This window comes from Rutidosis leptorrhynchoides, chromosome 1 (assembly GCF_046630445.1).
Source record: "Rutidosis leptorrhynchoides isolate AG116_Rl617_1_P2 chromosome 1, CSIRO_AGI_Rlap_v1, whole genome shotgun sequence".
NCBI lineage: Eukaryota > Viridiplantae > Streptophyta > Magnoliopsida > Asterales > Asteraceae > Rutidosis > Rutidosis leptorrhynchoides.
Window position 1 is genome coordinate 126,451,034 of NC_092333.1, and position 13,699 is coordinate 126,464,732.

The window sequence follows — 13,699 nt, forward strand, 5'->3', positions numbered from 1 at the left end:
TTCGGTTGGATATAGTAACTCAGTCTACCCGCCATCGTTACTGTAAGGAGTTGCATAATCGCAGCTCGTATACGTTTTCTGCTGGCCTTCTTTCTTTCTCATGATCATGTTGTTTATGATGTCTACCGTTTCATTTTTCGGACAAATTATTGCCTGCTGTTGTAGCTTCATTGCATATGGATTGTGTAGTAGCTCTTCATCGTAGATGAACGATATAAGTTGTTGGAGACTCTCTTTGGTATGTTGAATGCATAATTTTTCTGGAATTTCTACCCAAGAGGCGTTATGGGGGTCTGACTTATTAGGAATGCCAACACGACCATTTCTGATTTGCAATAACCATTTCGCATATTTTGCGACATTTTGTTTCTCTTCAATGGAGAGGTTCGGTTGATATAATCTCATGTTTTCTTCCAGGGTAATGATTTTAAACTGCTTTCATAGATATGAGTTGACTATTGAAGCATCCAAAATTTCACGTTTCCCGCATCCTTTCTTGACCGATAATGTTTTACGAAAGTCGCCACCTAATACAAATGTTAGTCCACCAAAAGGAATTTCTGGGGTATCGTAGATATCTCTGAGTGTTCTATCGAGAGCTTCCAAACACTTTCGGTCATTCATTGGAACTTCGTCCCAAATTATCAGCTCCGTTTTTTTAAGTAATGATGCCATGTTTGTTTGTTTCTTAATGTTGCACATACTCTCGTCTGTCAAATCAAGGGGAATTTTGAACCTAGAGTGTGCAGTCTGACCGGAAGGTAATAGCAGGGAAGCTATACTGGATGATGCTACTGCGAGTACTATCTTCCCTTCGGCACGTAGCGCGGTTGTGATTGCTTTCCAAAGAAAGGTTTTCCCCGTCCCACCATGGCCATAAACGATTATAAGCTCTTGTTTTTTGCTGTTGTTTGAGCTGATGACCATGTTGTATATCATTTGTTGTTTATCATTCAGCTTTGATTCAAGAATCAATTTTTCTGCAATTAATGCTTCACGATCATAATTTTTTTTCCTCCATGATGAGTCTGTTTTGAAGATCATCTACAAGGTGTTGTGGAATTTTGGGTAGGCCGAAGTCGGAAACACTCTTCGAATGCTGGTGTAGTAAAATTTGTAATTCGTACAGCACGTAACTTTCCAATCCTGTTGAATTTATGTATATCTTCGACATATGGAAGGAGGCTGCAACTCTGAGTGGTATGTCATCAGACATTAGTTTCCAGCATTGTTTCCATAACTTTTGGGGGTCTGCAACATCACAGTAAATAAGTATATGTGAAAACAGCGTGCGTAGTTGACTTGATGTCGTAGTTGCGCTTGCTTCTTCCATTGCAGTTAACCATTCTTTATCATTGCCTAATAGACCCATAGCAAGACATGCTTCCCGATAGGTAGAGTGAACATGATCATTAACTGTCATTAGGTCTTCAAATGCACCACAACCTTTCCGATGGCACAAAAGCATTCGAAGATAAAATACTTCCCCAAAGGCAGGATGCATGTATGTGAGTAGGCCAATTGATGGTCTATTCAGATTGCGTCTCCTTTTCCATCTTTTTTCATTATCTACCCAGACAAATTCAAGCGGGAAATCTAGGTAGGTTAGATGCTTTCCGTCATCAGAATTTCTATTGTAAAATAGCCATTCTGCCAACGTTGTTTTCTTTTGAACTGGATTGTTGACAACCGATTTTAGGTGCTGAGTAGAGCAGAATTTGACTAACTGCATATCCTTCAAGTGAACAGCGAGTACTTGGACGGCTGGTTCGCGATAATGAATTGGAAAATTGAATATTCGCCAACACGCTTCATATGGACAGATACACCGCGCATCAACAAAATTCTTTATTTCATCAACGTTTGGGTTCTGTTCGGTATCGGCTGATGTATGCTCACCGACAGGTTTGGGAATGTGGACGGCAATACGATCGGTCCCTTTTGAGATGTATTTAAATAAATACTTGATAAGCATCGTCCAGTTTAAATCCTTAATCAGTTGGAATATTTGACTTCGGGTATAAGGGTAATTTGACGAGGATACTCGCACTTTATATTTATGACCGATGGACTATTATGGACAAAAACCAGATAGACGTATCAAATAAACTAGGACAAAGGACAATTAACCCATGGTAATAAATTAAAATCAACACGTCAAACATCATGATTACGGAAGTTTAAATAAGCATAATTCTTTTATTATATTTCTCATCGTATCTTTATTTTCTGTCATTTTATTTATCGCAATTTATTTTACACACTTTAATTTTTGTCATTTATTTTTACGCTTAAAATCGACAAACCGGTCATTAAACGGTAAAACCCCCATTTTATAATAATACTACTACTTATTTATATATATATTTTTACAAACAAAAACTTAATAATATAGCGTTAACTTCACCAGCTCCCTGTGGAACGAACCGGACTTACTAAAAACTACACTACTCTACGATTAGGTACACTGCCTATAGTATTGTAGCAAGGTTTAGGTATATCCCATCCGTAAATTAATAAAACTTGTGTCATATTTTGTAGTATTTTGTATTAAAAATAATACTATTTCGTACCCTCACGCTACATCATCAAGTTTTTGGCGCCGCTGCCGGGGACGCGAAACGCTATATTTTTAATCTATATATAAAAAAAATATAATTATATATAAGTATAAAAAAAAAAAAAAAAAGTAGTCGACATAATTTGTTTTAGGACAAACTAGTTTTACTCTTATCCTTAGTTTCTTTATTTTTCTTCACTCGTGTGGCTTAAGAATCATTTTTTTTTATGGGTAAAAACACTAAAAAGTTGGAAACTTTAATTAAAATTTGACAAGGGTATATCAATCAAGAATCTTTAAAAGTGTCTTTCCTCACTTTTTAGATATAATCGCTCAAATTAAGGGGGAAAAGTTGATATTTGAAGACAAAAAGGGATTTTATTTTCTCTACCTTTTGATTAAATCATCATGTGATCACTTTGATATAATTCTTTTAATTTTCTAAAAGCTTTAATTTTATGAAAGATATTTTTGGAGATGCAAGTGCTTGGATATTTACAAAAAAGGAAAAGAAAGCTAAATTTCAAAAGACTGTCTAAACGTTAAAATGATAGGTAAATTTCAGCCACATTAATTATTGGAATTATAGTGAATTATTATAAAAAAAAAAAAAAAAAACGTTTTTTTTAAGAAAATAAAAATTCGTTTTTAAAAATAAAAAAAAAATCGTTTTTTTTTTTAAAAAAAAAAAAAAAAAAATTTAAAAAAAAAAAATTTAAAAAAAAAAAAATATTTTTTTTTTTTTTAAAATAATAGATATAAGAATAAAGGATAAAGAGATGTTATGTAGATATAAAGGTGAGTTAGCAACGAGGAAATAAGGAGAAAACAATAAAGTTGGCATGGACAACAAAGTGGGCCTGAAGAGTTGATCAATATCCTCACTTTTGACTAAAAGATGCACCGTTCATTCCATAATTTGAGATTGCAATCTACAATTTTCATTATTTAAGCCTCCATTATTACTACCACTCCATATTTTACCTACCACCATATTATTAGCGTAATTCAATTTCAAGCATTATTTTCTAAGAATAGAAAAGTATATAAAAAAAAAAGTAAAAAAAAAAAAAAAAAAAAAAAATTAAATTTTCTTACCTTTAGATTTTTCGAATCTAGTCACAACTTTTAGTTTTAAGTTTAGTTTTTGCCGTAGTTTTTATTTTTACTTCTAGATTTTTAGGCTTTGCCGTAAAATCCCTTAAGTGCTTATTCCTTAGACTAAGATTTAGGTGCTTTAGAATTTTGCGACGCCATTTTTCGTGCTACTTTCTTATTTTTGTTTTTCGACGCCTATTTTTCTACCTTTTTATTTTTCGACATTTTTCGACGCGCAATCTATTTCTTTCTTATTTCTCGCCATTCTAGTTTTTAGGACTTAGAATTTTTTTCTACTTCTTCTCTAAATTTCTTAAAATTACGAAAATTTATTTTAAGTGGTTAAATTGATAGACATCAAAATTTTCTGGTTCGTAGTAATAGTTGGATTTGTACGTGGACCGGGTTATTGGAGCCAAACAGTACTCAATTATATTGAGACCAAACGAATCCTGTCCCTCTGCTGCATCTTTTGGCTATTCGAAACGTGGGCAAAATCAGAAAAGTCTATTAATTGGATAACTTATTATAATTTTTCTTTCCTTTTTAAAAAAACTAATAGGATATTCAGTGAATGCACCGAGCAAAACGTTCACCACCTTTCATACGTTCACCACCTGTAACTCGATCAAGACATCTAGCAAATATTGTCGCCGTTGATTTTTCTTTAGAATCGTCATCTAGTCGAACAAGAACTCCAACTAAAATTTCCGATAATCCATCTTTTGAACCCGACTTCACAATTAAGAACCCGGAGCATATTCAAGGACAATTCCAAGATCCTGAACCACTAATTATTCCTCCTGAACCACAAACCGTTAAATCAGAGTCCTCTAGTGATTCGGATACAACAAATCCAATCATGGAAAATCTAGAACCTCTAAGTATGGAAGATCGAATGAGAGCTAAACGCACGGGCCAAGGTCACGCCATTATTAAGCCAGAAGTTAATGCTCCAGATTATGAAATCAAAGGACAAATCCTACATATGGTGACTAACCAATGCCAATTTAGTGGTGCGCCGAATGAAGATCCGAACGAACATCTTCGTACGTTTAAAAGAATTTGTACACTATTCAAAATCCGAGAAGTGGAAGACGAACAAATCTATCTCATGTTATTTCCCTGGACTTTAAAAGGAGAAGCCAAAGATTGGTTAGAATCGTTACCTGAAGGGGCGATTGACACATGGGATGTCTTAGTTGAAAAATTTCTTAAAAGATTCTTTCCGGCATCCAAAGCCGTAAGACTTCAAGGAGAAATTGTTACGTTCGCGCAAAATCCAAATGAAACATTATATGAGGCGTGGACAAGATTCGGAAGGATGTTGAGAGGATGTCCTCAACACGGTTTAGATACTTATCAAATAGTACAAATATTCTACCAAGGTGTCAATGTTGCTACAAGAAAATACATTGACATAACAGCTGGTGGTTCCATTATGAAGAAAACCGCAACTGAAGCTTACAAAATCATTGATAACACAGCATCCCACTCACATGAGTGGCACCAAGAAAAAGATATATATCGTTCATCTAAAGCGGCTAGAGCCGATTCTAGCCATGACTTTAATTCCGTTTCCGCAAAAATAGATGCTTTCGAAAGACGAATGGAAAAGATGAATAAAGATATTCATGCAATACGAATCAGTTGTGAGCAATGCGGTGGACCACACTTATTGAAAGATTGTAATGTTGAACCAACGATGGAACAACGAGAGAATGTTTCCTATATGAACCAAAGGCCTGGAAATGATTATCAAAATAATTATCAACCGCCAAAGCCGAACTTCAATCGAAATCAATACATTCTTTACAATCCAAAAGGACCCGACAATAACTCGTACAACCAACAAGGTCCGAATAACCAACCAACTCAAACCAACAGTTTCAATCAACAAAGACCTAGCTGGTATAAACCACCACAACAAACCGAAGAGAAAAAGCCAAATCTAGAAGAAATAATGGCAAAACTAGTTGAATCTCAAACACAATTTATTGAAACTCAAACCCAAACAAATGAGAGGTTTGATCAGTCACTTAGAACTCAACAAGCTTCCATTTTGAATCTAGAAAAACAAGTAGGTACTGTTGTTAGATTAATAAGTGAAAGGGAACAAGGAAAGCTACCGAGTGATACTGAAGTAAATCCTCGGAATGAGAATGTTAATATGGTATCAACAAATTCTGAAAAACTAGCTCCAGAAGATGGGAAGGTTTTAGATGTGAGTAACAATGAAGAAGTTACACCACCACCACCACCACCCGAGTATGTAAAGCCAATGGTGGCACCATACAAACCACCCATCCCGTTTCCAAAAAAAGGAGTTGAGTATGAGCAAGTGATAGGTAATAAAGATTGTGATACCTCTGGAAAGAAGAAGAAGAAAAAGAATAAGAAAGTACAAGAAACAAAAGCCGTAAATATAAACCCGGTGAAGACAGTTCCACCAAAACCTCCACCTAGGGTAGGTGATCCGGGTGAATTTATTGTTCCTTGTCTACTTAGTGATTGTGTCATGTATGATGCACTAGCAGATTTAGGTGCAAGTGTAAGTGTTATGCCTCTTTCCTTATATAAGAGATTAGGTGTAGGTAAGTTAAGTCCAACGGATATGAGTGTTCGACTCTTTGATCAAACCATTAAGCACCCAGTTGGAATTGCTGACAACCTACCCGTTCAAGTAGGCAATTTAACCTTTCTAGTCGAATTCATTGTCATTGACATAGAAGAGGACCCAAACATTCCTCTAATTTTAGGTCGGCCATTCTTAGCGTCCACCGGGGCGTTATTTGATGTAGGAAATGGAAGAATGACACTTAAAAGTGGTAACAAATCTATCACCTTTATGATTCGAAAGTCTAAATCTCCAACAACTAAAACCGTTGAACCAGTAAAAACGATTGGTAATAACCATGTTGTTTTACCAACTCCAACGGCAGTGCTTAGCAATAATGAAACGCCTAAGTGTGGGAAAAATGAAGTAACACCTAATGATAACCCAATAACAAAGGACCCCGTTGTTGATACGAAATTAGATGACCCCGTTATTAACAGTTCAATGAAGAAACTTTTTAAACGGGCTATTGATGCTAGAAGTAAGGGGAACTTTAAGTTATGTAACCGGTTAGTATCCAATCTGTCGCCTAAAGAAAAGGCGAAGCTAGTTGAATTATGGGATATTACGGAAGAAGCCGGGCACTGGCTTAAAGAAAAAGTCACAGATAGGCAAGTTGATTATGGACCAAGAGAAATTGACAATGAAGTTAATCACAATTTCAACACCACAGCTACCTAAGTGTGGGGAGATTCGAATGTTCTAAAAAGATAATGCTGTCTAAAGTTATTTGTTCTGTTCTCGTGTAGTTCCGAGAATGGAATCCGATTGGTCTTTTCCGCTAGCAGACACTAAAGAACTAGTTTTCTCCCTCCATTCTGAATTTTTATTTTTTTTAGGTTTTATTTGAAATTAATATGCATTTTAATTTATGTTTTATTGTGATTTTAAAAAAACAAAATTTACTTTATTTCTTTAAGTTAAAAATATGATTTTTAAAATTCGTCGTAAGTTGAACACTAGGTCATTGAACCGAAATTGCTTTACCCGAGGGCGGGGCGACAAATTTTGTTATCATTATTTTTAATTTTATTGATCTAAAGGATGAAAAAAATATTATATATTATAAATTTTTGAACGTGGGGTTATGTACCAAACTTCAAAAATATGTATATATATGTTTGTATTTTATGTTATGTACACAACAGGGTAAAGCAGCGCACTTTCAAAGACTGTCATGAAGTTCAGCAAAAGCTACTGATTTTGACAAGACGCAAAAAAAAAAATCAAATGTGAAATAACAATATGTTTGCAAACTCGGTATTTTTAATCACTTTTCTACACTAATCACCCTCATGAATTTAAATTATAGTCTGATTTCATGCAAATGAGGGCATTGCATGATCTTAAGTGTGGGGAAGGGTTATAAATTCTCTCAGGTTTATACTTGGTTTATTTGCCAAATTTTGTGAAAATTTGAAAAATTTTCAATTAAATGAAGTCAAAATTATGTTTATACATATTTATGAACGGTGAAAACTAGGTGTTAATACCGAAATTATCGTTACCTCGGAAAGGGCATAAATTGAGAAACAACCTAAAACGCTTGAATTCATTTAAAATGAAATAAAGGAGAATAAAAAGGCAAAGAAAGAAACTAAGTGCGGGGAGAATGTACCAAGTTATTCAATTAAAAACTATCTATCACATGTTTCTGTAAAGTTATTGCAGGTGTTTTTGTTTTGGACTAAATTAACTGTTTTACCCGATTTATTAAAGAAAGATGGATCTACACGATGAATCAATTCCATCATTAAAAGGAAGTAAAGTCTTCCGAAAAAGACACGCGCTTCTTGATTTAGGTCATGAAGTTGTCGTCCAGACCAGCTGTAGGTTGACGAAAAATCTAGAAAAGTCATCTCTAAAATTAGCAGGAAATCCACGGACCTCAGCATCAAACAGGGTCACCAAGTGGTCAGATTTATCCTAACCATGAGAAGGATTTATCTCGTACAATGGGGAGGCACCGTGCAAATTAGCTTGATAAGACTAATGAATCAGATCCCCAGAAAGGATAATCTCCTTAAAGATTAAAAATCAGCTTTTAAGACTGATATTACTCAATACTTGAGATTGACCTTAAAGATTGAGAATTCAAACTCATGGAATTCAATGATATCTAAATTCGAGCTTGAACGAGAAAATATTTTGATCAAAAATACAAACCGATTTGTTTTCTGAAAACCCATTTTCAATGCGTTCATTACCATTGAACGTAAAATCCTAGGAATTCACCTGGAATTCATTAGGTCACCTGAACCAAATCGGGTGTCAACCGTAAGAACGGTGGTTGCATAGCATGGTCGGAGACAGGACCTTGTGCCAGACCGAAAAATCATAGGATGATCTTTACTATCGCTCCTACCAAGGATAGTTCTAGCATCCGACAGGTTAAAAGACCATAATCATCTGCATGTCACGGGACATTGCCTTAACAGTTTCTTGTTCATCGCTTTCCTTTACAACCGGACGGTAGTTTGCCGAAAGGTAATATACGGAACAAGTAAACTGGATGTGTGCTTTCTGATACCGGGATAGCAGTGGATTACACGAACCTAAATGTTTTTAGCCAAAATATTGATCCACAAATATATTTTGCAACACCAATGGTGGATCAAATCAGAAAACTTATCTAGGGTAAAAGCTAGATTGAATTTTCAAAAGATCAAATGTTTTCATAAAGATCCTATTTCCTAAAGGATCTAAATTTTTATAGTCATGTGGGACTGTAAACCGCCTTTCAAATGTGCACTTTGCTTTGGAAACCGAAAGTAAATCGGCTATTTGATTGCAAGTGTCGTTGACCTAAACCCAAGGCAACTGTGGATGACACACCCACCTTTAACCATCATTACTGTCATTGTTTATACCGCTATATCAAAATCACTGATGTACAAAATGTGATGAATAAAAAAAGTGATTCATGTATGTTTTTATTTCAAGTTCTGTATTGCTTGAGGACAAGCAACGCTCAAGTGTGGGGATATTTGATAGTGTTCCAAATGAACATATATTTAGTTGCAATATCGTTCCAATATGTAAAGTTTTTAAATGTAATTTCCTTATTTTTAGTTGTAATAGTTAAATAAATAAGTGCGAAGACGAAAGACGCAAATCGCTCGAAAATGAAGATTTAAAGACAAAAACGAAGATTTGAAAGACCAAAACGTCCAAAAAGCTCAAATGTACAAGATACAATCAAAAAGGTTCAAATTATTGATGAAGAACGTCTAAAAATGACAAGAGTACAAGTTACAAAACGCAAAGTACAAGATATTAAATTATACGAAAGGACGTTCGAAAATCCGGAACCGGGACATGAACCAACTCTCAACGCTCGACGCAACGGTGTAAAAATTACGAGTCAACTATGCACAAGAATAAAATATAATATTTAAATAATTCATAATAAGAATAATATTAAATAATAAAAAGTTGTTAATTGAGCATAGTTCAGGGGTCGTAAATGAAAATTCAATTTCTAATTTGCCTATAAAAGGCTATATTACGTTCGAAAATGGGGAGGAAGAATTTTTTTCCGATCTTTTTTTTATCAATCAAATATCTATATCAATTATCAATATCTATATTCTATATCTCTATCATAATGTTAACTTAATAAGATATAACAATAATCTTAATTTTAATTTTAAATTATGATAATAATAAGATTTATGATAGAGATCGTTTGAGTGTGTAAGTCGAAATTCTGTCCGTGTAACGCTACACTATTTTTAATCATTGTAAGTTATGTTCAACCTTTTTACATTAATGTCTCGTAGCTAAGTTATTATTATGCTTATTTAAAACGAAGTAATCATGATGTTGGGCTAATTACTAAAATTGGGTAATTGGGCTTTGTACCATAATTGGGGTTTGGACAAAAGACCGACACTTGTGGAAATTGAACTATTGACTATTAATAGATGGGGGGTATTGTCTAATTGAGTGACAACTCATTGGAGTCTGTCGAACCTATCTTCAAATTAATTAACCTAATAATTAATAATGATTATGGTTGTCCTATTTAGTGATGTTCATATGGAATCTGTTATAATCATTTAATTAATCAATTGGGTTGGGTAATTGATTATTCATTCTGATCAAGTGGATGAATTAATATTCATAAACTAATTAAAACAGGGGTGAATTACATACAGTGATAACTGGTGTAATTGTTGACAGAAGTGATAACTGCGTCACAGTTTAAATCCTTAATCAGTTGGAATATTTGATTTCGGGTATAAGGGTAATTTGACGAGGATACTCGCACTTTATATTTATGACCGATGGACTATTATGGACAAAAACCAGATAGACGTATCAAATAAACTAGGACAAAGGACAATTAACCCATGGTAATAAATTAAAATCAACACGTCAAACATCATGATTACGGAAGTTTAAATAAGCATAATTCTTTTATTATATTTCTCATCGTATCTTTATTTTCTGTCATTTTATTTATCGCAATTTATTTTACACACTTTAATTTTTGTCATTTATTTTTACGCTTAAAATCGACAAACCGGTCATTAAACGGTAAAACCCCCATTTTATAATAATACTACTACTTATTTATATATATATTTTTACAAACAAAAACTTAATAATATAGCGTTAACTTCACCAGCTCCCTGTGGAACGAACCGGACTTACTAAAAACTACACTACTCTACGATTAGGTACACTGCCTATAGTATTGTAGCAAGGTTTAGGTATATCCCATCCGTAAATTAATAAAACTTGTGTCATATTTTGTAGTATTTTGTATTAAAAATAATACTATTTCGTACCCTCACGCTACATCATCAATAATCTTATTCGATTCATATTCATATAGCTATCTTATTTTGGGTTATAAATTATAACAACAAGAACATAGTTTGAATGATTTCAAACTTGTTCGCAAACTAAATAGATCCTTCTAACTTGACTTTTAAAACACTTCAAGACCTGTAATATATCATAATGATATGCTAACTTAATAAGATACAACTTGTTTTTACAAAGAACACATTAAAACTGAATCTACGTCGTCGGAGTGCAACCGGGGGCTGTTTTGGGTTAGATAATTAAAAACCATATTAAACTATGAATTGGAAGTTTATATTCTGGAAAAATAATATTTCTTATGAATATGTTAATATATAAAAATCTCATGGTATAACTCAAAGTGTAAGTATTTTTATAAAAATGATCATCAAGATGTTGTTTTTATGATGGAAATGATCACTTTCATAAGATTCACCCAAGTTTGACCTATAACCTGTGATTTCAAATGTAAACCAAGGTATTTACAGTTCATATTCATAAATAATGACTTGATCCAAGGAAGTGGCAAGTTGAATCAACAAAAACGGAGTTGTATTGAAGAAACTACGACTAAAACAAAATCGGGTATCCGAAGCTAGTTTAGTTACGAAAATATTTTGACTAAAACCAAACTAATCATATCTTGGCTAATTAACATGATATTTTATATATATTTACTCATGATTTGATTTTACATATTTCAGGACCACCCGTAAACAACATGAGAAGATTAATTATAAGACCTCATGATTGTACGCAACACGTCATTTGACAACACGGTACTTTATGTACGCAACACGTCATTTGACAACACGGTACCATGGGTCGAGATTAGTTCCGATCAATACGAATATGATGGGGTCTTTATTTATTTTATTGAGCAACTAATTGTGGACCACTAACATCGGACTGCTAACTACGGACTAATAGATATTAAAAGTATTATAAGTATATATGTAATGATTATTTGAAAAGAAAATATGTTGATATATTATATATATGGTTAGGTTCGTGATATCTATCGGAGACCAAGTCGTGTTAAATATCTTCAAGGCAAAAGTGAGTATATAGTCCCACTTTTAAACTCTAAATATTTCGGGATGAGAATACATGCATTTTATGATTTACGTTATGGACACAAGTGATTAAAAATATATATTCTACGTTGAGTTGTACCACTGGCATACTTCCCTGTAACTTGGTAACTACTATTTACATGCGGTATTGTGAACGCGAATCTTGTTGATAGATCTATCGGGTCTGACAACCCCAACCGGACTGGACGACCAGTATTCAACGGTTGCACAGTACTTCGTTTCGGTGACTACACTTGGTACAATGTAGTGAGATTTCATTATAAAGGGAATATGCGACGTTGATTAAATGTTAAGTATGGTTATCAAGTGCTCAACCACTTAGAATATTTTTATTAAAACGTTTATGTATATGAAATCTTGTGGTCTATATTTATAACGCTGCTAGCATTAAACCTATATCTCACCAACTTTATGTTGACGTTTTAAGCATGTTTATTCTCAGGTGATAAATAAAAGCTTCCGCTGCATTATGCCGAATTTAAGCAAGATTTGGAGTATGCATATTTGTGTCAAAAATAAAACTGCATATCGGAAGATTTGTAATGTGAAATATGTTGGAAATCGTATTGTTATTATCAAATATAAAGTTTGTAAGACTAAGATTATCGCTAAACGATAATCATTATTATGTTGTTTAAGCCTTTGGTTATAATAAAGATTATGGTTTGTATCATAAAAACGTATGCAGATTTTTAAAAATGTCACATATAGAGGTCAATACCTCGCAATGACACCAATGAGTACGTGACATTTATATTCGATATGAACGGGACGCTTCAGTAGGCTACCTTCAAGCTTTTTCATAAAAAAACGCCTCATACAGGGCTCGAACTCAAGACCTCTCGCTCAACCTAAACATACCCAAACCAGTTGCTCTGCGTCTTCTTTTCTAATTTATTCCCCATATTAATTTTATTTATCCCATTAAACTGTCTGTTCTACTTCATGTTCTTTTTCTAAAAAAAATTACCCCAGGAAGGGATTGAACCTGTGACCTCCTGTTAACCCAGCAACACCTCATATCATCCCTCTGTTACTACTTTTCTGTTTCAATACCTATTTTAATTCTATTCAACCCGACATTCTGTTTCGTTTAATTCCTTCTTCTTCATCATCTAACATGCCCACGATCCTCATTATCACCAATATATCACGATATCATTATCATCATCGACCTACTCATCATCATTGAACTATCTTAACAATATCATTATCAATTATCATCTTAACAATAATTAATAATGATAACTACTAACACTTCCTAATTTATTTGCTTTGGCCCAACCATACGTACACAGCCCAACATTTAAATAAACCCACATGTTAGAAAGCAGGTCCATCAAACTGTAATTTGGGCTTTTGGTTTGAGTGTTTTGGTAGTGACGTTTAAAAGCAACAATAGATGTATCATCATCCACTTACAACTTAATAATCACTATTATAATTGTATTGATCATTACCACAACTTTTCATCATCTTTTTTTTAACGGTATAGAAACAACATTTCAGCTT

General features: G+C 33.7%; 1 protein-coding gene across 1 annotated transcript; it reads right to left on the reverse strand.

The window, feature by feature from the left end:
* Positions 1-1,000: 1,000 nt before the first annotated feature.
* LOC139888944 (uncharacterized) lies at positions 1,001-1,975 on the reverse strand. Its single transcript, XM_071871928.1, has one exon. The coding sequence runs from the start codon at positions 1,973-1,975 to the stop codon at positions 1,001-1,003; it is 975 nt and encodes a 324-aa protein (XP_071728029.1).
* Positions 1,976-13,699: the final 11,724 nt, after the last annotated feature.

Coding starts and splice junctions, on each gene's coding strand:
- LOC139888944 (XM_071871928.1), bottom strand. CDS start 1,975: ATGCTTATCAAGTATTTATTTAAATACATCTCAAAAGGGACCGATCGT.